Source organism: Liolophura sinensis, chromosome 7 (genome assembly GCF_032854445.1).
Source record: "Liolophura sinensis isolate JHLJ2023 chromosome 7, CUHK_Ljap_v2, whole genome shotgun sequence".
NCBI lineage: Eukaryota > Metazoa > Mollusca > Polyplacophora > Chitonida > Chitonidae > Liolophura > Liolophura sinensis.
The window spans coordinates 53,193,836-53,220,358 of NC_088301.1; the positions used below are offsets into that span (position 1 = coordinate 53,193,836).

Consider the following 26,523-nt stretch of genomic DNA (forward strand, 5'->3'; position numbering starts at 1 on the left):
ACCATATTTTCCTGTGACTGAGTATCTAACAAGCATTTCTCTTGTACTACACGCCTCCTTTTCTCTTCACCTATGTAAATGATAGCTACATGTCAGTATGGACTCAAAGCCATTATAGTTAAGCCATATACCAAGTTGCAGTTCAGAATGACAAAAAGTCCAGATGGCTGTCAAGGTTAAAAAAAAGAGAAAGTGACTTTTTATTTATTAAACTGAAATTCAACAAAACCATCATACTTGGTGGTAAAGCTTTGTGCCATGATTCAGGTGAGTTCTACGAAACTCTTTCTTTCAGTGTAAAGAAAGTCTGGAGAACTGTTTTGTGATGTATGTAGCCTTAAAACTCCCCATGGGAAGGATAGGGACTAAAAACTGGTTAACCTGCAGATTCATCATCACAAATTCCTTGAACTGTGTGATGTGAAAAAGGTCAAAATGGTGATATTTTTAATGTACTCAAACACCTTTGACATTTTTGTCATCACTGATTGGTTAAAAGTGATGGGCCTCAGATCTAAATGTCCAGTATTCCTGCAGACAAGCAACTGCCATAGCTTGCAATTCTGCATTTGGTCATTGAGGTGCTCTCTAGTAAAAAACATCAAGTATTTAGAGCTCTAATGCTGGAACAGAGTATCCTGTTGGTCAGCATAATAATGGTATGCATAAATTTCGCTAAAACAAGCGCTTCAGTGGTTGAAAAGGTTGGAGATTTACAGTAACTACAATGTACTATCAGGTACCCTCTGTCAATTTGGCAAAGGAAAAAGAATTTTTTGAAGTTAGTGAAACTGAATGAAATGCATGTCTTAGATTCTCTGCCATGACCACACTCTAGGAAGAAATTTTGACACCTGCTGCATGAAAAACTGGTGTTGGTTAGCCCTGGGTGACTATGCTTGCATAATCATGGATTGCTCCTATTAACTTCTAAAGGAAGCATCATAAAATTTTGGCAAACAGTTGATTACTTACTTACATGGCCTACCCAATTACTCCTTTACAATACTTAACGTCCCTGTGCACCTGGCTGTTAAAATCCAAAGTTGTCAATCACACCAAAGCTAAATATCCATCCATATTTCAGCCGCATCAACCTGTCCACTGATTCCAAGTTTCCAACATGGTATCTGTTTATCGGGCCAAGCGACATCCCAGGAGCCTGGATGGTGTTTGTGATGTGCCCATCTTTGAGAAGTTCAAGCAAGCTGACAAGTTGTTATTTACTTTTGGGGTGATCGACAGCTTTGGATTTCAAAAATCAGGTGCCCTGTAACGCTAAGCATTGTAATGGAGTAACTAAAGAGCGTGGGGAGGTTAGTAATCGACTGTTTCCTGAAATTTTACAATGCTTTCATTGTAAGTCATTGGGAGCAATCCATGACTATGCCAGCCCTACGAGCGTAATCATCCAGGGCTAGCCAGTGGTAAGGTTAGAACAACAACAACAGCCGCTGTTAACTGTTGAGAGTAAACGGTAATGGTATTAAAACTTTTGAACTCCAGGCTCTTTGCTTTCCTGGAGAATATTTCAAAATGTTCTGATATTGTTAATTCATTCATGATTATTCATTTTTTTATTTGATCGGCATTTTACACTGTACTCAAGAATATTATATTTAAATCACAGCAGCCAGCATTTAAGGTGGGAGGAAAAACTGTAGGTAAGTACTATTTGTTCCCACTGATGAAACTCCCACTGCTGACTTTCAGCTAAGTAACAACATTCAGTGACAACATTCAGTTTGGTGACCTTGGAGGAAACAAAACAGAACAATAATTCACCAACAATCCTTGCATATATTTATTCATTTATTTCAACTTACTGACAATCGTCCTTGAATAATGCGCCAAATGAGAATGGGGCAATGTTATTATCTAGAAAATCGTTGACCCTGGCTGGGACTGAATCCACTCCTTGTTTGCCAGCAGGTCAGGCACAAGTCCATCACCTTATTACACAGGCATGTCCCACTTGCCTACCATTCTTATCAGTAAATAACAAAAAACAATCATCTGTGTTTTGATGCCGACATTTATAACTCACACCTGCATTAAGTCTAGGTGATGTATGTGGTATGCTACATGTCTTCTCTTCAGCAAATGAAAATTGTTGCCTTTTCACTCTTCATTTGTCTGTCATTAGAAACAAAACTTTCTTGTTGATAGATTATGTCCTAGGATGGCCAACTTTTAGTCAACCACCCACTCAACAACTGTCTTCAATGCAGCTTGAATTCCAGATTCCTTCAGAATGGTCTCAAACAGGTCCGACAAATTCTTGGTGACTTCTTCTGCATCAGCTGAAACAATAACAAAAAATTTTTTTTATACAAATTAATTTACATTATATGTACATGTAAAAATTAATGAACAGTGTATATTAACCATCATTAAAACTGTCTCACCGGCCCGGATAGCACAGTTGGTAGAGCGTCCCCTTCGGGACTGGTAAATCCAGGATCAATCCCTGATCGAGTCACACCTAAGACTTTAAAAGAGGAAGTTGTAACTTCCTCGCTTAGCGTTCAGCACGAAGGGGATAGTGCAATGACTGGTTGACCTGTATCAGTATAATGGCTCGGGCGGGGGGCGGGGGCTTACTTGCCTTCGGTAAGTCGTCTCTGTGAAGCAGCACTAAATAAAAGAGTGCTGGAAATCCGTCCTGCAACAAGGAGGCATATTACACGTACATGCACCCTAAGGATTCCTTCGTCGTCATATGACTGAAAAATTGTTGAGTACGACGTTAAACCCCAAGCACGCACTCACTCACTCACTCATTAAAACTGCGTCAAGTTTCAGAGGTGTATGTTATGGGGTTTCTGATGGAAAGATACAGTAATTTTGGACAAAGATGAAAAGCGTTTACAGCAAACGCGCAAACTGATTGGTACTTTATGCAATAATGGCAGTGGTTCTATTCATCTTAGAAAAAGTTTTTGAAGGTCTGTTTGAAAAATTGAATAATATCCTCCTGTGACCTTTATTTGCCTTTAAAAATGCCCCCCCCCTCTCCCCCCACTAAAGGACTACCTGGTAGTTACAGTCTGAATTAAAACCTGAATTAATTTCTTCTCTTGTTTTGTTTAAATATGTTAGGCTTTGAATTTCTTGGACATAAATGTGATAAACATTGGAAATAGATGATATTTTCAGCTATAGAAAATCCTCAGGTGCATTTAGAAAATCTGGTCTAAAGCTACAACCATCACTTTATTACCCATTTCATCTGATTCTGAGGTTTCTTCAGATTAGAAACATGTTTGGAGATTTGTTCGGAAAGTGGAGCAATGTGCCAAAAAATGTGACCTAAAAAACAACAACTTTTTCATTGCATATTTTGAGGGCAAATATGGTGTACTGCTACTGCTATGGTGTATGTGCCTCTTGCTGATTGTCTACCATTTCTTTCCTTCTACACAGCTCTACACCCTCTTTTTGCATAACATTTTAATTTCTTGAAGATGTCCTTGATGCAAACAAAATTATAAAGAAACCTATGAGACACGTTGATCAAAACATAAAACCTTACTCTGGGGCCACATCTAAATGTGCACACTGAGTGCTGATGAATTTGAAGCAAGAAAAACTATAAATAAAACTGAGAATAGCTGATCCATACATAAAATCTTACTCTGCGGTTACATGCATAGAAATTAGCTAAGTGTAAACCTTGGAAATTTTGATAAAACTAAAGGAATCATAATCTCAGAGTTAAGAGGCTTACATCTCCAAAATGTGTTTATCACGAACAGGTGTTGAAAACTATAAAACAACACAAAAGCCCTTGGTAAACACTAGGACTGCACTTAAACTGAATGGTTCATCTTAACAAGAAGCCTAATCATGACAACAAAGTCATTTTAACTAAAATTATCTCTAAAAACAAAGAGCTGTAAAAGGAAAAGCAAGGCCAAAAAAGGTGTAATCTTAAAATCATAAACACGCATAAACAAATATATTTGTCTCTACTTAACAGGGTTCAGGACATTTGGGTATTTAATGCTTACCTGTCTTTGGTTTATGCTCTATATTAAGATATATGTGAGGGATGACTCTATACAGTGATGTTATTTTGAAATTCCAGAAAACACTCCACTTTTCCCTGAAAAATGAAGTGGTAGTAAAATGAAAATGATAATAAAATACTAGCAGTATAAAAAGTAGTAGATTTAAGTGCAGGTTTTCACAATGGATCACATAAGAGTGATGGAATTAGAGAATATAAGCCACTGTTAGAGTAAATCTGAAAGCATGAACACATGTATTTGTAACTAGAATCCGGGTGACATACCCTACTTCCATCCCCCAACATTTCCAAAAACAAAAGAAAGTAAACTAAGAAAACCTTAAAAGAATTGTCAGGACATAATAGACTGTTTCACAGACCATTTGTTGTGTGTACTGATTGCACTACTGGTACATCCAGTCTGAATGGAGAAATGAAACAATCAGAAGAGAATACAGTGTTCATCTACACTCTTTAAGTGCGGTATGATAATTTTTTTATAAATATTTATTTATCCTGTTTTATCCATCCATAAAAATGGCTGCCATCATATCAGGGAAAAATTCCTGAATATGGTACTAAACAACAACCAATATATAAATAAAATAAATAAAAAATAAATAAATCCAATTAAAAATTCAATCTTACCTTGGATTTTGATTGTTTATCTTTAAGAGTAGATTGTTTCCTGACCTAGCTATGCTCACCACACCTTCAAACTCCTTTTGGTGCTCTGCAAAAACTCTCATTCTCCTTTCTGTCTCACTTTGAAATGACTCGATGAACGTAAAAAATGCTTGAATATCATTCTTTTCTTCAATGCTGTATTAAAAGATAAAATGCATTTAGTTTTAGTTTTTAAAACAATTTATGTACCATTTTAAGTCAAATGGAAAGTGGATATCTAGTCAGGAAAAAATCTTTGCTGTGGTTTATTAACACTTTGCCAATATATGGAAGGTAATCATATATATAACCATAGTTAATATCCCTAATCAATGGGAACTACGAATGCACACCTATGTTCCCTAACTATGCCTTTTGAGAACTATATGACTGCAGTGTTGACAAAAACCTTGCTATGGAACCTCTTGTGGTGCCCATAATTGCCACACGTACATATTCAGTTAAGTATGTCCACTATCTTATTTATGTAAACAGTACATCGTCAGCTGACCTGAAATGTGATTTTAAACATAACCAACATTGGAAATTTTGAAAGTCTCATGCATTTCAAATGGGCTATTTTCTCAAGTTTCAACAATTTAAAAAAAAACTGAGCTCCCATGTTCATATCCCATATCAGGTAAATGACCCAAACTAATGCTAACTGGAAAACATATCTTAATAGAACTGTGCTGAATGGAAGGTATATGTACGGTTGTAAAAAACAGAAATTTTACTGGATAGCTGAATAATTATTGCTGTCCTATACAGACTATATATTCCTATACAATAATCCTATCAATGTGATTAAAATGCCCACATAAATGCACAAATATGACTTGACTACATTTTTATTGTGCACATAACTTGGAATTAAGGCTTTTTAATTGAATTCTTGCACACTATGGGCTCCTTATATTGCCAAATTTCGCTAAGGTTGGCACCCACACAGACCCACCCTATCATTCATAGTATCGTACATGACATGCAGCATTGCCATGGGAGGTTGTCTTCAGAACACAAGGCCACAGCTGTGCGTCGACTGACTGGGCAAGTTGTGCCTCCTCCTATTTTACCTCCATGCTAAGCCTAAGAAATCAGATGGAATCAAATTCCATGACTTTACAAATAAGGGCTGTAGGGTCTACTTAATGTGGAAATAGTTCAATGAAACTTGTTAGCGTGGCAACTATCTGACTTACCATGGAATGATGTATGCAAGATTACCCAAAGCCTCTTTATCAATTTCCACATCTAGATCCTTCACTCTGAGAGTTGTATCTTCCTTTCCCTGTGAAATCAAATTTTTGTCTGAACATATACTATTTTGCTCCAGCATCAAAATAAATCAAATTTTTACAGTTTTCATATCCCAGCATGAAAATATATGTGTTTTTTTAAAGTTTCAATATGGTATACAGCAGGAAATTATACCAAGTGTTATGCATCATGTATCGATGGTTGCCAAATTTATATGGGTTGAGAAAATAACTGCATCTTGCCATGTACCTGGCAAACATCCTCATGGCTTATGTATGGCCAGAGTCAAGACAGCATGAGCTAGATTTAGGAAACGACTTCTTCGGCCTAAAGATATCATCTTCTGAGAGAGAGAGAGAGAGAGAGAGAGGAGTTGCTAACACTGTGTTCTCCATTCCCTCCACCCATACCAACCTGACATTTATCAGAGATGCCGAGAATTCTTTATGAATTTATTTCATTCATGTCATTAAAGGGCAGATAGTCCCCTTAACCATCTATGTCGACAAGGAACAAAAGACCTCTAGAAATATATAACTATTGCACAATCACCCACTTTACAGTATTAATATAACGTCACAAAGTTTCTATATGGATATTGGATAACAACTTCTGATTTATTTCTTGCAATGCTTCAATGTACATTCTAACATCGTTATCAAGCATGTGATACCCTTACAACTTGTATATTCCTCTCAAAAAACAATACCAATATATTTTTAAGAGAATGAGTGTATTTACTCCAAATGGAACAAACAAAGACATATTTCACAGAGGCTGACAGGTGTGGATTCAATAACAACATGGACAACTGCATGGCAAGATCATAGAGTGATACCTGTTCATCACTTCAGATCATTTTCCACACTTTGTGTGAGTTCAGGAATCGTACACTCTAGACACCATATACATGTAGTTCGTTTAAGATCATACATGTATCCGGCTGTCATGTAGTTGGCTGGCTTTATTTCTGCCATTATGACAGCAGCCAGTGAATACAAAGGTTTTGAAACAGGACGTTACACCAACTGAGTGGCATCCCTTTGAGATGTGACCTTGTTACTTTATAGGGAGTTAGGGTCAATCTGCCAATTTTAAAGTAAAAGACAGCTAAAACATGAAGTGAAACCATGTGTAAAAATACTTTCATGTATTTTTTTTTTTTGAGGAGTGTTGAAAGGCATTCATACAGATGGTATCTAGGATTTTTTTTTTTTTTTTTTTTGATTGGTGTTTTATGCCGTACCCAAGAATATTTCACTTATACGACGGCGGCCAGCATTATGGTGGGTGGAAACCGGGCAGAGACCGAGGGAAACCCACGACCATCCGCAGGTTGCTGCCAGACCTTCCCACTTACGGCCGGAGAGGAAGCCAGCATGAGCTGGACTTGAACTCACAGCGACCGCATTGGTGAGAGGCTTCTGGGTCATTACGCTGCGCTAGCGCGCTAACCGACTGAGCCACGGAGGCCCCTGATGGTATCTAGGAACTCTGACATCACATCACCTTTTTTTTTCCTTCTGATGTTCACCAAAAAGAAGGAATTTTTAAGAACATTATTTCAGTCTTTTAATCTTTTACTCATGGGTAAAAAAAGTTATCACAACACTTGTGAATATAGTTGGAAAAACTTCCTGTGATATCAGGGTTCCTATGCTCTGATAGTATGGTACATAGTATCTTCATAAAAATTTAAGAAAATGAATGAAAATACATTTATGCATAGTTTTAAGTGGTCTATTAAGTCAGACCGACATTGATTTTTAGAGGGTTGTTATACAGAATATAGGAAAACAATTAAACAGGACCTATATTGTAGTGTACATTAGTCTTGGATTTGGGTTCCCAGTATTGCAAATATAATGATTTTCTCTCTGTAGTTCGATCTATACATGAACACTGCCATGTTATAAGATAGGAAAGTAGCCGTACTATGCAGTCATGTGTGCCCTCATTAAGAGAGGGGACATAAAAAATGCAGGATCTGTAATGTGTTAAACGTTTGGGCCAGAAACAAAACTATTCATTTAACCTATTGGAAATATGTTTTGCAAAAATGGCCTGCAGTAGTGAACTTAATTTTTGCATGCACTTCATACATGGCGTCACACTGAATAACATTTTTATCAGTAACTTTAATTGTAGTTTCAAGGTAAAAGAAGATGTGCTTACCTTAGTATTTAGTGAGATTGCCTTTCATGCGTATCACTTCCTGAATTTGATCTGTGATACTTGAAAATAAATTTCTGACGTACTCAAGAGGTATGTTTTGCCACAGGCGATGGATTTCAATGAACAGATTGTCTCGATTGACGGTGTCTGTAACTAATGCTTGAAGGCCTTGTTTCAGTCTAAGCCAAATATTTTTGATGATATTTAGATTGGAAGATTGATCATTGTGCTGGCCATTCAGTAGTATTTATTTCATTTTCTTCCATAAATTCACCGACTATGTGAGCTCTGTGTGCAGGTGTATCATCCATAAAAATGTAACCATTATCAGGAAATTGCAGGCTATAAGAGACCATAAATTATTATCAATTATCTCATATATTTCTGACCATTTATAAAATACCACTATGAATATGTACTGCCATTATATGTTCCAACCCCATTACCTTCCTCCGAGATGGCGGCAAACAAGATGGGGACTGCTGACTTCATGTTTTCTACACACATAAATCTGACAGTCCAGCGCTATCAGACACAACTTGACTTTCATCAGAAAAAATCACATCTTTCCACTCTCCACCATATGTCTAGTTCCTCCTTTCTTTACGCCACCTTACACGCTTTTTCTTGTTCACCTCACGAAGCGCCATTTTCTAATTTGCAACTCGACTTTTATACCCCGCTTGCTGTTATTTTCTAACAGTTTTAGCTTGTTGGTCACATCTGTAAATATTGACTTCCTATTACATTTCACAAGCCAAACAAGAGATGTGTGAACTTTGTTTTCCTCCTCCTTTGGGGATTGTTTTCAAAGTTACCCTCTGCTTGAAATTTTCTTAAAATGCTATTGTTATCCTGGGAATCCCAAAAATTTGACAGTTCTGACACTTCATTTCAAGTGTCACACAGTGTTACAAACAAATCATAAGTGCAGACGATGATATGACGCCATGAATATATTTATGACAACTTACAGTCTACTTCATATAAAAGTTTTGGTCTATTTCTGTGTCGGTAAATAGTGCTGAACTTAAAATCATCCACTTCGTGAAGCGCTATGCCGTAAGTGACAAAAACTTATGTCCACTGACTGTACACAGAATTTGATCGCATTCATTGGTTTCAATTGTGATTCATTTAAACATACCAGCTCTTCTTTAAAATTCATCACAAAAGACAATCCACAGCATTCGCCCATGACAGTAATGCACTGATGTTTCTGTGACACCTCTGAAAATATCAATACAGACATTATTTAGCACAGGAGCGAAGACCAAGTCCAACTTTCTGAAAACCTCTTTCCAAAGAGGTAGGGTAAGTGCTGTAGCGCATCTGAGAATGCTGGTGTACACTAACATGTATATCTGAGGTTAGAAGACATAAAAGGCACATAAAGTGCACAAATTTTGTTTTATTTAAAATGTGATTCAGTTTGATTTGGATTTGATTATACTGGCTCATTGATTTAAACTAAATGCACTGCATATTTTATTTTTTGTAAATACATGTATTTAAACCTAAAATAAGCATACTCAGGCTCCTTTTTAACTAATATTTTTAGATATGACATTAGACAAAGACAAAAACTAAATTTTGATTTAAAAGACAACAAATATACGTTTATGGTCTTGAACTACAGGACTTATACCTCACTTACCTGTACTAATTATTCTGCTGTGAACACGTTTAAAATCCAGGTTTGTCAGAACAGAGTTTTTTTTCACCTGAACAACATGAGAAAGAAATTTTACTGTTAACTAGCTGGTGAATTCAAATTTTTATTTACAGGCAGTACCATATTTCAGAAGAAATTAAGATTTAGAGTACAGCATTTTTATAGACATCAAATTCAATGACCAGAAACAACCATGAAATTTATTCTGAATTTGAATATTTTCAAAATTTTTTGATAAAAATTTAAAACATAATATAAGACTTTCAGCACTGAGAGTAAAAACAGAGCAGCATCAATGGCATGATAATTGACAAATGGTCACATGTAACTGGTGAAATACGACCTCTTGTCCATGATGTTAAAAGCAATTTATTAGATGACAATGCTCTAGAATTACCCAAATGTGTTGTCATCACAATTAACATACAATAACATTAAAAAAATTAAAGAAAAGGGACAAATGTCCACCAGCAGAATCCTGGTTTCTGCAGGAATACAATTTCCCCTAAAGTTTATCGTATTTCAAGTGGCACAACTTTGGTTGATTCTGATTAATTCATGGACACCATAGGATCACTTGAGAGTTTTTTGTGAAGTTTGATTACTTTTTATCAGAAAAACCTAAGTGTTGGTATCAAAACTAAAGTATCATTTCAAGGCCTTGATGTGATTTTGAAAGAGCATTTTACACACCAAACTTTATATCCCCCAACAAATGTATTTGTTTGAAATGTATAAAAGAATACCAGCAGCACTGTGGTGAGTATAACCTTTAAGGGGAATCTTCATGGGTGTTGATGAGAGGTATGGAGTTTCCATGACAGTGGCACAAGTGGACAAATGCGTCCACCAAAAATAAAATCTATTTATATAGTATATTTAAGGATAATGGCTATCTGGTTACCATGACAACCGCGGAAATGGACCAATGTGAGTCGTGACCCATCATCATCTGTGTATCTATGTATGCACCAAAAATTAAAACTAGCGTGGAAAACAGCTGGTGTTGTAGACCGGACACAAAATTATATCTAACTATATAGCATAGATAAGGAAAATGACTAAACTGCAGAAATGGACAAATGTGACTCACGAAACATCGTTATCTGTGTACCTATGTATCCACCAAAAATTAAAACTCTGGAAAACTGTTGGAGTTCTAGCCCGGACACGAAATCATATCTGTTGTATAGTATATATAAAGAAAATGGCAATCTGGTAACCATGACAACTGCAGGAATGGACAAATGTGAGTAGTGATGCATTGTCATCTGTGTATGTATATATCCACCAAAAATTAAAAATCTGTAGAAAACTATTGGAGATATAGCCCCGACAAGAATACGGACGTACAGACAGACAAACTGACATGCTCCGCATAATGTCGGGGGCGCATAAAAACTGGTTGAATGACTGTGGTGCTTTGAGTTTGTTCTGTAACTTACTGCACACATGTTCGAATGAGCAATATTTACCTATTTATAAAATGCACAACTGTTCTGCTCTATACTTAAAATATTATACAGAAGATAGAGAAAATACTGCCTTCACTGTGTAATCTAATACTGTCGAAAGATTAAACTGAACAAATTTTAATATGAATAATACATGTACTAGGTAAAATAGAACATATTTTAATGCCCATGTTGCAGCTGACTATAACTAAAAGAACACTTATCTTCCATTGAGAGACATTCAGTGACCTGGTAAACCTAACATACAGTGCAGACAGGTGGTATACATGTATATACTGTATATGTGCATACATCTATGTCAGTCTTACTTGGTCATCCAAATGGCTAATATCATTCAGAAGCTTCAATTTTTGTTCAGCATGTGTTGATGGATAGTGGTCCTGTCTGGAAAAAAGAAAACAAACATCGAACCAAACTATGACAATATAAATAGTTAAGAGTAATGTGACAGACAGACCCTGTTGGAGTTTGAACCAACGACGTTTGGTTGTACATGCCACGATTCTTCTACCAAACTAAAGAAATTCTCCAAAGCAAGGAGGTAGATTGTGCCTATATTCCACCCTGTTACATTCACTCCCTCCATTAAACATGTCATGTCCTCACGACAACTGCAATGAACCATCCAGAGTTACTGTCCAAAGCATTAAAGGCTGCTGTGCGATAGGGCTGCACTGAATTATCTCCCTTGTGGCCACTTTCCCATCTAAACGGCGCTTTTTATGAGTACATTGTGGGTACAATGAAAATAGGGTTACAAAATTGCTCACTCGACTGTGCTCTGGATTCAAGTTTCAAGGCTTTTCAGAGGCTGTCGGTAGCATAACTATGGACAGATCATGAACTGTGGGTTTTTTCATTCTCCTCTGGCCAGTTTTCAAAATATGAGCAAAATATAAGTACAGAAAATGTGACCCACAGACTCTCACCCAAGGAGACACACAGATGGATGGATGTCCATTTTGATAGACCAGAAATATCCATCAATTACAATGTCAAGTGTCTCATATAATCAACATTAACTGTAAAATTCATGCTTATCCTCTTTCTATGCATTTATTGATTGTTGCTTAACACAATGCTCAAAAATTTTATACTTATTTATTGGTGACAGTTTTGTGGGTGCAAAATTAGAAACTGGATTGTGCGGTGTCAAAATATAAAAGTTACTAATGCACTGTTCCACATATCTATACGTTCTTTGACCAAGGTCTGGTTTGCTGTTGATCCATTTTCAATAGGTTTCAGTTGTGGGTTAGTCAAAGTGATAGTTTAAGTTAAGTATCTTAACTTTACAGCACTAAGTGCACATGTTCTGTTGATCTAAAGGTAATGTTAATAAGAGTATGAACGGACAACATCCTGCCATAATCACAGCTGACCACTGATATAAGATGGGCACATAAAAAAAAATGGGAAAGTCATTTGCTCAGGTTTTCATGGATTAGACCAGTAATGGCTAACAGCTTCACAATTTTTGCCCTACAAGGATGCACCTTTCCAGAACTGACTGGAGTTGAGCTTGTTGACTAACAACAGCAGAGCAACTGGACAGAAGCCCTTCATTTTCATGCATACTTACATGAGTTCTAGACAATCCTCTTTTGTTGCAGCAACATTAACATCTTCCTTTTCCTTGTACCTTTGTTCCAGGTGACAAATTTCACGTTCCAGTTGGCCAATCATAGCCTTGAAGTGATCTTCCTCTGTAATAACTGTAATTTCTTCTTCCATTCCATCAGTTTTGTGCTGATTTCTGCTGTGTTCTTATCAATATCAATAATTAATAATTAATGTTGAAAAATACAAAATACAAGGGTAGAATTAGAAAAACAAAATTAACAATTAGAAATAAATTTACAATAGGGCTGCAGATTTTTTGGGGTACACAGACATGACTGGCTTAAAGGCTTATACATGTGTAAATATCACCAGAGATGAGGTTGATGGAGCCAAAACGGCTGATCCGCATGAAGCCTTCTTAATGTTACATACAAATACATGGGTATGTATCTATCCTTGCAGCAGGATGATGTATTGGCCAATTGGTTCATCCACATCACTGTGTCCTCACCCAAACCAAAGTAGATAACCTAGTTAACAGACACATATGGCATGTGCTGAAAGATACAAGAATATACATGTGCCTCATATGACTGGCACTGTCCAATGAAAATGGGATAATTTTGTCTGATGCCACATGAATACTTAAAGAGGCAAATATGGTGATTGGAGTTGGAATTTATCCACTTTTATGGTTATATGTGGATTTATTTATTTATTTGATTGGTGTTTTACACTGACTCAAGATTATTTTTACTTATACCACGGTGGCTAGTAATTCCCAGGGGAAACCCACGACCATTGTGTGGATATATCAGTGATGATACATGGGGACCCCTACCTGGAATTGATATCTGAGATGACTATGATTTATTTATTTATTTGATTGGTGTTTTACGCCATACTCAAGAATATTTCACTTATACAACGGCAGCCAGCATTATGGTGGGTGGAAACCGGGCAGAGCCCGAGGGAAATCCACGACCATCTGCAGGTAGCTGGCAGACCTTCCAACGTACGGCCGCAGAGGAAGCCAGCATGAGCTGGGCTTCAACTCACAGCGATCGCATTGGTGAGAGACTACTGGGTCATTACGCTGTGCTAGCGCACTAACCAACTGAGCCCCCGAGATGACCATGAGAAAGGACAGACACATTATTTGGCAGAATACAGTAGTGTATGAAGGTCAGCACTAGCCCAAAGGTATTTATTCAGCTTAAAGCTGGATGTACTTACACGTACGTAACACCCAGCTTGTGTGTAACCTAGATCAACGAGGACAATTTCACTACAATAAAAGCACGAACCCTATCTTACATTTGGTATGCACTTTCAGCCAGCTGGACGCTGACTAGACTTGTTTGACTTGTTCAAATGGCTATATTACTGCTGAAAGATGGTTTGCTGATGCCGGCTTTGACATCTTTACATTTCAGGTGTTTTTAGGGCATTGGTGCATACCAAATGTAAGTTAGGGTTCGAGATTTTATTTTAGTGAAATTGTGCTCATTGATCTAGGTTACACAGAAGCTGGAAATACGTCCAGCTTAGTTTTGGGCTAAGTCACCATGAGAAATCCAGAAGTGTTCAAGGTAAGCTTATGGGGCAAGACAGGACTGTGATAGCATATGTAATTATGGCCCTACAAATCGAGATAGAAATGAACATGAAAGTTTGAACCCCAAAAAAAAGAAAATATATAAAAATATGCAAATTATACATACAAAGGGAATTTTAAACTTGAGGGTGGTGTCACGTTGTAAAGTGACGTCAATTCATTGAAGAAGCAGCTTTTCACAATGAACATCTCAGAAGGAGTTCATTGACTAACAATAGGGTCACCCTCATCTTTACAAACTGCCTCAGACAGTTAAATTGTAGAATAACATGTTAGAGTTACATTCCACAAAAGCTGCCGAAGAATCTAATGTCTTTCCCCTTTATTTTGCAGTGCAGCTTCTATATGATTTTCCCAAACGTGGGCGGAATGTTCATATCAAAACTTGCACTAAGTGATTTTCATATGAAAACGGCCCTCTGAAAACCTCGAAAAACTTACATAATGTTAGCTCTACCCACTTCGCTTCGTTCCAGGAAAAACAAATATCGCGCCATTTCACCGAGCCTTATTTCCGGTACAAGCAAAAGTATAATCGCATAATGATCCGGAAAGATATTATGTTTACGTATCGATATGTTACTTTTTGTTATTCTACATTTCATGCCCATATAATGCATTTTGGCACGGATAATACAATGGGGTTTTAAAGATACTATTTTGAGATTTCATCAAAATTTTAGCATGCGAATGAAATTTCTCTCTCAAAAATATGTTGATGTCCTAATTTTAGTAGACGCCTGACCTGTGCCATGTGGTGCTGTTGTCTTGGAAGAGAAGCATGACAGGTACAGTAGACGAGTACGCCTAATGGAGTTTCTTTTCAAACGAAATGTTGCATTTCGTGTTTATAACTTGAAAATAGCTATTACTGTGAACGCGTAGAAAGAGCTTTGACATGAAATTTTCGGAATTTAGACGATACAAATACAGGGTGTCCCAGAATTTGTGCACCATCCTGATTTTCATTTTTTTCCGAGTTTCAGATTTACCGGTAATACTAATTTTAAGTTTGTCCCCCTCTTTCAGAGTTAATTATGGCTAATAAACTAACAGTACAAGAAAGAGTTGAATTGGTTTTTATGTTTGGCAGAGATGTGGCAACACACCACTCTGTAGCTCAAGCATTCAACCTCAACCAGGATGGTGCGCGACTTCTGGGACACCCTGTATAATCGTAAGCAGGACAGCTAGGCCAAATGATTAAAACTATCTCATGTCATGTTCCGAATTTAAACGCAGAACTGCAGGTCTCCTTACTTAACTTATAAAGAGTGAGAAACTCAGGTAAGTGACCTGGAGGACACGTCTTACAAAGCCGTCGTTACTCACGGGTCCAACCTGATTTCGTACCAACCATGTAGTGTCAAAATGTGAAAATTGTTCATTAATCATTCATTCATTGAATGTCAGCATATTAAAATAGAACACCGAACCCATATAGATGGACTATCTACCAGCAGGTTGGTGGCAGTCTTCAGCACGGTGTAAAACACCACTGAAATAAATTCATAGGTTTGACCGTTCAGCTTCCTCGCAAGGACCAGGAGGTGATAAATAACATGGAGCCATAACATGGATGATATGCTGATATTTTCCAATATCTAAAGTTTAAAGTGCTACAATGACACTGTTATATTTGAAGGTTAGACACATTCTGATCATTTTTCCCAAAACAAAGATATTACCTGAATGCTGTATTTTTCACTATTCATGCTAAAGTCTTATTCAAGCCTATCTTGCTTGGGTTAAATTTGGTTTGTTTTCACCTCCAGTACTCTAGTCACGTGACTACAGAGCGTGCTGATGATTGGCTCAGAGCAGCTATTACTTCAAATAAAATACAAACAATTGTAAATTGTGCCCGGCAAACCCTAGTGAAGCACATTTACCACATAAACCGAATACCACATAAATCCTTCCACATCTAAAGTATTGATTGATGTGATTTGTTCACCATGATGGAATATATTACAGTCAAGATTAAATAAGCTAATGTTGAGAATAAAGCCCTTAGTGAGCTTGTTCTATCCCATAGCAGTGGAACAGATATACTAAAAAAGCAAAACATAGTAGACATGATAAATTATAGTAGACATGCAGAGTTTTAAATTGTTCTTAAAATAAAATAATGCGTCATGGTAATGTAATAGTGTGTGTCCAACATAGGACCAAGTAGGAGCTAAATTTCAATAAATATTTATTGGCCTTGGATTTAAATACATGCAGAGAGTACATTAATTAACTAGCCATAGATTTGTTGGTGATTTATTCCAATCTTCTGCGCATTATATATATAGGGAATAAAAGGATAAGTTGATTCTATATGTAGGCCTAGGAAAATTTAAAGGTCAACCTCTAGGATTGTATGATGAATGTGATCCATTTTGGTCAAATGAATTGAGTAACTCGGTGGGATACATTCTAGATGATGAAAGAATTTATGTGACCATAATAAAGTTGAATACAGAATCAGGTCAGTAAGTGGTAGAATTTGAAGATGGCAGAAAAGATGTGCGGTATGTTGAAGCCTTTTGGATAGAGTGATACTTAGTGGAACAAAGTGGGCCATTTAAGTCTTTCTCCAGCGAAGTTAAATGTCATTGTAAAATGAAATTGAGATATACGGTCTTTAATGAGAGTAGGTTAAAAAGTTGATTTTACTTGTACTTAAGACCAGTGGCTCAGAAATATGTTACTTACGAAGGGTATCCATCACACAAAAGGCCCAGACATCAGAAAAAAGCGAAGTTATTCACAGATTTTACCCAAGCCAGTGGAGCACACTTGACGCCACATTATACCATGACATGAATGACCATAAGAATTACAGGAATGAGTTATGTGACTGTAGGCCTGTACAACAACAGGCCTGTGACTGAGGTGGTTAGCAGTGCAATGACCGAGAAACCACTCACCAATTAGGTGGCTGTAAGCTCAAGTCCAGTTTAATCAACGACTGGCTCTGATAGCACACTATCCAGGGTCGGGTCACACTTAAGTTGGTAAACGAGAAAGTTGTAACTTCTTCCTGTGGCGTTTAGCATGAAGGGGATAGTGCAACGACTGGTAGACTCGTATCAGTATAATGGCTTGGGAGGGCAGCTTACTTGCCTTGGGTAAGTCATCTCAGTGAAGCAGCACTAGATAAAAGAGCAGTGGAAATCCGCCCTGCAACAAAGAGGCACGTTACATGCATTCTAAGGACGCCTTTGTCATCCTGTGACTAACAAACTAAGTACGACGTTAAACCCCAAGAACTCATTCACTCATTTTTATTAACTTTCTCACAGAGCCATTTCAGCCTGATTGGAAAAGAAATGTATGCTGCCGAAATGGAAGTATAAACCATTGGCTTTCTTGCTCAAATGACGTGATATAAAGCTTCATCTCACAGTATGCCGCTAGTGTGGCTAGCTTGTGTACATTTTTGCCCTGCCTTTCCAAATATTGAACATATTACATCTGAGACAAAGTGTACCTTACAGTATTAGCGTATCATGACGGTTCTTCAGAGCTATATGAAGAATATATATAATCACTTATGTAGTACATATAAGCTTTGACTGATCGGCTTTCTGCAAATGACTTCAGCTAGATTCAGCCCAAGTTCAAGACGCATTTAAAAATGCCTTGTACGTAAACAAAACAGCTCATATTAGAATAGCTGTTACATTCCAGGTATGAGTATATGTAGCTACATCCGGTATTAGTGAATTTGTCATGAATGGAATTTCAGCACTTAAGTAGGACTTAAGTAGCACTTAAGATAATCTTTTGTGTGGTGCAGTGACCCTGGAGCCTCTTACCAGTGCTGTCGCTGTGAGTTTAAGTCCAGCTCATGCTGGCTTCCTCTCCAGCTGTATGTGGGAAGGTCTGCAGCAACTTGCAGATGGTTGTGGGCTTCTCCTGTGCTCTGCCGGCTTTCCTCCCATCATCATATAAGTGAAATATTCTTGAGTATAGTGTAAAACGCCAATGAAATAAATAAATTAAGCAATCATTCAGTTTGAGAGCATAATTAAAAGCAAAGGTAGAAAGAATAAAGTTTGTCTTCAAGTTGCCCTTATAACTGTATGCAAGAAAAGTATTATTATGCCATGTGTCTGAATGGGGGGAGGGGGGGGGGTACCTGTGAAAATAAAACAAATAATTTCACTTATTAAAAAAGCATCCACATGTTCAGATGATTGGGGAAAGGTACATTGTACGTAAAGTTTACAAGAAATCAGTGCAATACTTTAGCATTCGTATATACATGACAATTCATTTTTGCACTAAGTACCTGAATGGAATAGTTATTTAATTAAGGAAATTAAGCATAAATTTTCAAGTTTTGTTGATAGGGAAGATGTATGCCATGTAAGTTTCATGGAAGTCAGTTGAATACTTCAAGAGGCATTGCATTGACAAAATCTGATTACTGTTATGCTATTAAAATCCAGCTGGTAGTAATTAAATATATATGAGTTTAGATGATAGACAAGATTGTCGTAAATTTCATCAAAAATCAATTTGGTAGTTTGGGAGGAGTGGCATGGACAATAACTGGTCTGCAGAGAGACAGAGTACCAACATCCCTCCATTTCTGAATTTATTGGGGTAGGGGAGGTGTGGTTGAGAGGGTATGAAAAAGAAGCATCTCATACCAAGACCATGTCATATTCACTCGAGTTATACATTTGTGAGTTGTCAACAAACAAGTGTAAACATAACTTTAAAGAAAATTTTGAGATAATTAATGTACACTGACAGTAGTTTCTGTAGTCATGACGGTAGTCAGGATGTGAATTAGGGGTGGAGTGCTCATTTTTTAGACTTACTATCTTTTGTTTTGCTTTTCTTTCCTTTTTCAAATTCAGTTTACAACCGAGGGCTCAGTCGGTTAGCGTGCTAGCACAGCGTAGTGACCCAGAAGCCTCTCACCAATGTGGTCGCTGTGAGTTCAAGACCAGCTCATGCTGGGTTCCTCTCCGGCCGTAAGTGGGAAAATCTATCAGCAACCTGCGGATGGTGGCGGGTTTCCTCCTGTGCTGTGCCCAGTTTCCACCCACCATAATGCTGGCTGCCGTTGTATAAGTGAAATATTCTTGAGTATGGCGTAAAACACCAATCAAAAGAAATTAAAAAAATGAAAATAAAACATTTACACCCAGTTATGGGCTTTATTCATCAAGCAAATATTGATCTTACTTGTACTCCACAGGAATGTTTTTATTCACTCAAATATACTTTTGTAGGTGGACAGGAATGGCAGAGAAAAAGCGTATTTTTGTGGGAGGTCTTTTTCCAGGAGTCACCGAAAGAGAACTAGTACAGAGGTTTGCCAAGTTTGGGACAGTTGACCGAGTGGAAATAAAAAGGCGCAGAGACGACACTGGTAAGCACTTCACTAAGTTTCAAGTTGTTCTCATGTTCAACATTCATTTTTATTTAAGGGCTCATTTAAATTTTTAAACTGTGGCTAGATTGAACAAGTCTTATAATTGAAATTCATAGAACCATGCAGGGACCATGACAGATTTTCAGTTTATTGAACCATCTTCATTGGATACCTGTTGTTACCTCTGCCATGTCAATACTCTCTTCCTTTGTTTACAAACTGAAGTCTTAAAGTCAGTCAAAGCTGGAGTCACGTAGGTGAAATATGATACCAGTCAAAGTAATATACAAAATCACAGCATGTTATTCACAGTAGGTGTAAAAATTTGATGTGGCACAGTGTATTTTAGTGTTTATGTAAGTTGCCAATAACTTGGTTCATCTTCAAACAGGTTGAGGATAGAATTGCGATTTTATTATGTTCAACTGTTTTATTAAGGGATTCCAGAATATTTATGTTGACTTATTGTGACGTGGGAAATGAACAAAACACACACACAGCTTGTGGTGGCGAGGTCTTCATGTAAATAATTTTATTCACTGGTCCCGTGAATAACTCTATGAACATAAACACAGAATGTGACATAAGTAATGTTGCACGGATACGTTCATTTCAAACATATGCAATAAACAATTTGCGTAGATTAGAAAATACTGCATATTAAAGTACTATAGCCCAGAGCGATGGTTATGAATTACTATCGTATATACAGTTACTAGTATACCCAGTCTCATATACACAGTTATACACAATAAACCCTTGGCAAAGTGTGCGCACCATTATATTTTCTCAACGCAAACTATAAACCAAACGAATCAAAGTATAACAATATTGGTGCAAACGATATGATAAATATATTATCAGACAAATCATGATAAACTTAATTACCCATGTTGACCAGGAACACACCAGGAGATACACAGTGTGTCCAGCCCAGAATACCGGTTCATCACACAGTCAAGACATCTATGTCTACCTAAATACACAAACATTAATTGTGAAAAGCAAAGTAACCATTAAATGATACTAGAGACAAGAAATCCTAATCCGGCAATTTGTATGAATCATGACAGCTGAATTAACAGATATATCTCGTAAGTGTGGTACAATTGTACGACAATTCAGGGAAACATATCGTCACATAGCCACATTGAAAATTACATGTGCATTAGTGGTAATCCAAAGTCATAACAAAATTGAACATAGAACGAACCATTTATCTCGCTGAAAGCAATAGAAAAGTCTACAGAATAACATGACGTTATGATGCAGAAATAGGTAAATGACACTGAACATGTGATGATCATCCGTACAACTTGCCCACCGGTTTGAACTTTCCGCTAGCTGTAGCCATGTTATTCGGCGGCAGCCATCTTTAGCTAGCACAAGCGAAACGTCGTCACACTAACTGTTATAAATAACCCACAAATGCAGGACTATATATAAATGCTAACGAACACTAACTAAAGCTTATTATTGTATGGACAAAATCATGTAAGCAATGTGGTTTCTTCTTACGAGATATCGTTGAGAACTCGGCTGTAAAATAATATAAAGCACTCCTTTGAGGATAGCTGCTGACGATAGAGTGACAAGAAATGACGTCATACAGACAGCATCATAACATGACATATCCCAAGCGCGTCATAGCTAACCTGTACCGGGGGCGATCAGGGACAGGGGATGTCCGTTATATGGACAACGAGTATAAACAAAAAAAACAAATAACTGTCACATTATGGCAGGTTTAGTTATTTGGATATACACAGAAATCATCTTATCATGTTGTGTATGTGTTTTGTGTCCAGGAGCTCCTACCAAGACATTTGCATACGTGGATGGAAATTTTGCCGAGGAAGACCTCAAGAAATGTAAGTGTCTTCCTTAGGGGCAAGAAAGGAAGAAAAAGTTACTTTGTTGATAAGTTTCAATCCAAGAATTCTGTATACATGTACACTATACCACATTGACTTTTTGAGTGGCACTTACAAGTTCAGAATGACATAACAGGGAATGTTATGCATGTACAGCCTATGGATCTTTTAGATTAAGTTAACTATGAGCTTTTGCTCAAATGGAAAACTTCTTTGGTTTGTATGGATCATTCTAAAATCGATAGACAAATTTCGACTTCATCAAATACCTGCAGAGTAAATGCTTTACCTGATGAATCTGATATACTTTGCCAGCAAACGTTTGTAATAATGTTCAATTAATTTGATCAAAAAGGATCTGCTGATTGTTATTACATACTCATCAACAGACTAACACACTTACCCCTGGACTGATTGGATTAACCCTCTTTCCTGTGGCTTATTAGCTTATGTTGTGAAAACTGTCAGGGTCACCTTTTATCTGTTATAAACTTTAAAGCTATAAAACTATTTTGGGTGTTGTAGGCATCAGTATTTACAACAAGAATATGTGGAAAGGGAGTGTGATGAAATTACAACTTGCAAAGGAAAGTTTTCTGGAAAAGTAAGTATTGATGCTGCATATTGTTAAATGAGATGTTCTTGTGTGGGGCCGAGTGGGTAACATGGTAGCACTCCACAATGACCTAGGAGTCTCTCATTGGTGCATTCGCTGTGAGGTTTTTATCCCTTGGCCAATTTTTCTGAAGGCAATTCCCTAGCAGGTAGCCCCATCACAGGTGGTATCTCGAAAGGTACTGCGTGTATTGAACTCAGGCTTTGCATACATGTAAAGCATAATAACACAAGAGAGATATCCCATCATTGATGTTCTAGATTCGTCTCAATTATTGTAACTTTAAAAATTCATCTCTTTTTTTTCTTGTGTATTGGAATCAATGTTAAAGTAAATGTAAGGGGTGGGATCTCAAATTATCCTACATCAGACAAAATACTCCGCTTTTCATTGGACAATAACGGTCACTTAACAGTTCTCGAATCCTGCAGACGACATAGTGTCTGCTAAGTAGGCTATCTCCATTTGCTGGGTTGTGAATACAGTGGTCACATCGCTGATGCGATTCACTTATACATTTGTCTTCTGTACTGGATAGATGGGTCATTGCAGGATAAATTCGTTACATGGTGACTCAGTGATAGGATATGGAAATATATGCTGTCAGTAATCCTCATATTGGCACCTCTCCCAATATGAGGGTTGACTCATTTTCCTTTTTTTTGTTCAGCTTCAAATTCCAATTCATGCAGTGGCCCTTTTCTGCCTTCTACATAGGGCAATTTTAGAAATATTGTATGTGGTACTGATATTAAGAGGAGAAAAGTATGTTGCATGTTGTTCTTTCACAGGCTAAAGCGGGAAATAGCATCAAAAGATGTTGTAAAAGAAGAGTTTTCATCAGAAGCAACTGTTCCAGCGACCTGCAGGAGAGATGTTAGAAAAGCTGTACCTGGGACACCTTTGGAAGGTGAAAAGGTGAGAGTGTACATGTTCACTGGCAGTGAAAGTCCCTTGTGTATAGTCCCTACAGATAGCAAAAAAAAAAAAACAAACAAGTAAAACAGTGCATTTAAATTGAACATAGATCTGTTGAATGCTGTTTAATATGACCTCCAGAGACCGAAGATCAGGGTTCAACTACAGGACTAGCTTGTGTAGATGTAGTTGTATGTACATTGTTCTTAGTGAACAGCTGCTCACTTTCGACCAGGTGCATGTAACTATGACTACAATCAACAGTGCAGTTGTGTTTTCTAAACATTTACCCCCTTATAAAAAAAAGATATAAAATCATGGAGACCATCCACAGATGAACTGTATTCATTTATTATTTTTTTATTAGAATTGACATTGGTTTAAAGTTTCTTTTAAGAAAGTTGCAAGCTATTTTCTTTCATAACCATCCATCTGGTAGTGTTTAGATTAGTCACATTGGGAAAGGTTAGTTGTTTTTCATATTCTAAACAGTGTTAACATTGTGATGAGATTTATGCATGTGCTTTATTTTATTTTTGTTTTTTACAGAACTGGGTGGTTGGAAAATACGGTGCCGTATTGCCTGTTGTTTACATAAGGAGGAAAGACAAGAAAAAAGTATCCTTAGTGCCATTTTGATCATTGTTATATTTTGGACACTGTAGAGAAGAGTCTTACTCTGTAAATTCGCTATTGAAAATACACAGTTGTTTGTTTGATTCATATGGTTTGGTATTGATACACTGTATATGACAGTTGGTTTATACTTAGCCCGGGACTGCTATGATTTTGGGTTTGGCAAAAGTTTGTTTGGCCAAGGATCGACCCAAACTGGCCCTTGCCAAATTTGTTGAGGCTATCAATACAGTGGATTGCTTTGCACATTACCAGGAAATCTCCGGCCCACACGACCAAGGAAATAACGAATCGACACATTAGTGTCTGCAAACTTTAGTCGTGGAGACATACTGCATGGGTAATTTTTGTCTCAAACACCGTGACAAACTGCTACAGTGAGCTTTTTAAATCGGACATATTCTGATGTTGAATTTAAACCATCCTTGGCCGAAGAAAATTTTGCCAAACCTAATGTCAGAGCTGTCTTGGACTACTTTATACTGAAGTGTTTAGTATCAAATTAATATTCTGCAGTGACCGATTTTGACTTAAGTAAAACCTTAAATTCATTGAAACAATCATCTGATTACATAAGGAAGATAAAAGAATACATATACAGCAGATTATAATCCCTGCATTTATTAGGATTATGATGGACAGCTGGAAGTGGAAGTTTTAGTCAGTGTTAAATATTTCTTGATGGTTTTTGTAGATAGCAAAGATGGACCCATCAAAGTACTGCCACAATGTCAAGAGAATAAGAAATGAAGAGAGAGAAGATTCCAGTGATGTTAACAACTTGACATGGGGACTGAAAGAAAATGACTCTGAAGTTGTGAAAAGGAGAAAAGGCATATTTCCAGAGTTTAAACCAAAAAAGCGAGTGAAGAAAGACGTGACGAACTTCTCATGTGAAGCACAAGTACATGTATTCAATATAAATGAGACAGTCAGTCATCAGAATTTGTCACATGATGTTGTTACAGCCATTCAGGAAAACAGTGACTTTGAAATTGTTAAAATTCAGCCAATGCCAGAACCATTGTCTGTGAGGGAGAAGATGCTGAGAATTGCTGGAATGTTGGAAGAAATGCCTGAAGAAAAAGATCATGATTCAGACTCAGATGCAACAGGAGATATTATTGCCTCTTACAAGCCAAGACAAAGTGTAGATTTATCTGTTGAAATGCAGACATCAAATTCTCTGTGCAAGTTGAAAGTTGGTACTAAGTCATCAGCATTTGCTGTAAAGTGTGATGATAGACCAACGAAATCTAATGAGTCAAACGGTAAAAGTAGTCTTCCATTTCCAAACAAAGTAATCGGTGGCTCTACCTTGAGAAGTTCAGAAAATGATCGCTTTTCCGAAGCTCGGGGAAAACCTCAATCATTAACAAGTCAGGACACGAAATGTGCTAGTCTGAAAACTTTTTCATTTAAGGGAAATATGTTACTCAAGGGCAGCTCAGACGTTCACAAGCAAAATAAACTTGCCACCAAAGTTTCCTACGATTCCTTCTCGGATTCAGCAGATGAAAATGGAAATATTTTCAAAAATGACATTGTGCCAGTCTCATGCACAAGTGGGGCAGTGTCACCAACTCACACGTGTCTGGTAAGGTCCAACAAGAAGGTAAAGTTCTCTGGAGGAATGGATGAATTCTCAAGGGGTTGGATATACAAAGGGGAAGACTTGGTGCTGCCTGACCCAGCGGAAACTTCCTCCTCTGAAAGTGACTACGACTCAGAAGATTATGAAAGCCTGGCCGCAAGGACACCAAAATCCTCCAGAAAAGCAAAAGACTCATCACTGGTTGTGGGTACCAAACATTTCCCTATTTCAAGCACTCCTAAACCTGTAGTTCAAAGTCCAAACAGTCAGATATTAAGCTCAGGTGTAAAAATTGCTAACAAAATTCGTACCAGAAAGGAACCCTTAGAACCATTGCCATCATTATCATCTATAAGTACATGTAGCAGTCGGAATGAAGAATACTCTCACACAGAAGTGTATATGGATTGTGACAGTGAAAGTTGTCCTAGTATTGATGAAAGTGTGAATGGCAGCCATCTTGGAAGGAGAGACAATGTTGGTGCTGGACAGAAACAAAATCTCTTCCCCTTCGAAGCAACAGATTCCTTTAAAAGAAATTTTGACGATCATACTGTTTCAGGAAAAGGAAGCCTGGAACCAAAGACAAGTCGAGCAGAGTCCTGTGGTGATTTGCAGGAAAGGATCATGGCAAAGTCAGGCATGTATGTGAAATTGAAGTCATCGTCCAACAAAGTGTCCTATGATTCCTCGTCAGATTCAGATGATGAAACTGGAAATATTCTCCCAAAGAGAAAATCAACAGAAAATTGTGACATTGTGCCAGTCTCATGCATAAGTGGGGCAGTGTCACCAACTCACACGTGTCTGGTAAGGTCCAACAAGAAGGCAAAGTTCTCTGGAGGAATGGATGAATTCTCAAGTGGTTGGATATACAAAGGGGAAGACTTGGTGCTGCCTGACCCAGCGGAAACTTCATCCTCAGGAAGTGACTACGACTCAGAAGATTATGAAAGCCTGGCCGCAAGGACACCAAAATCCTCCAGAAAAGCAAAAGACTCATCACTGGTTGTGGGTACCAAACATTTCCCTATTTCAAGCACTCCTAAACCTGTAGT

The 26,523-nt window shown here is 37.4% G+C and overlaps 1 protein-coding gene across 2 annotated transcripts; it reads right to left on the bottom strand.

Annotated features, from left to right (window-relative positions):
• Window positions 1-1,786: 1,786 nt before the first annotated feature.
• On the bottom strand, window positions 1,787-15,132 carry LOC135470014 (uncharacterized). 2 transcript variants are annotated; one of them, XM_064748702.1, is made up of 9 exons: window positions 14,886-15,132; window positions 12,846-13,029; window positions 11,572-11,647; window positions 9,771-9,837; window positions 9,261-9,343; window positions 5,881-5,969; window positions 4,661-4,834; window positions 4,014-4,108; window positions 1,787-2,303 (listed from the first exon to the last, which is right to left on the bottom strand). In XM_064748702.1, exons 2-9 carry the CDS (start codon window positions 12,995-12,997, stop codon window positions 2,194-2,196), a joined length of 846 nt encoding a protein of 281 aa, XP_064604772.1. In that variant the 5' UTR covers window positions 12,998-13,029; window positions 14,886-15,132; the 3' UTR covers window positions 1,787-2,193. The 2 variants fall into 2 exon arrangements, with proteins under 2 accessions (XP_064604772.1, XP_064604773.1); XM_064748703.1 differs by lacking the exon at window positions 14,886-15,132 and adding an exon at window positions 14,551-14,843.
• Window positions 15,133-26,523: the final 11,391 nt, after the last annotated feature.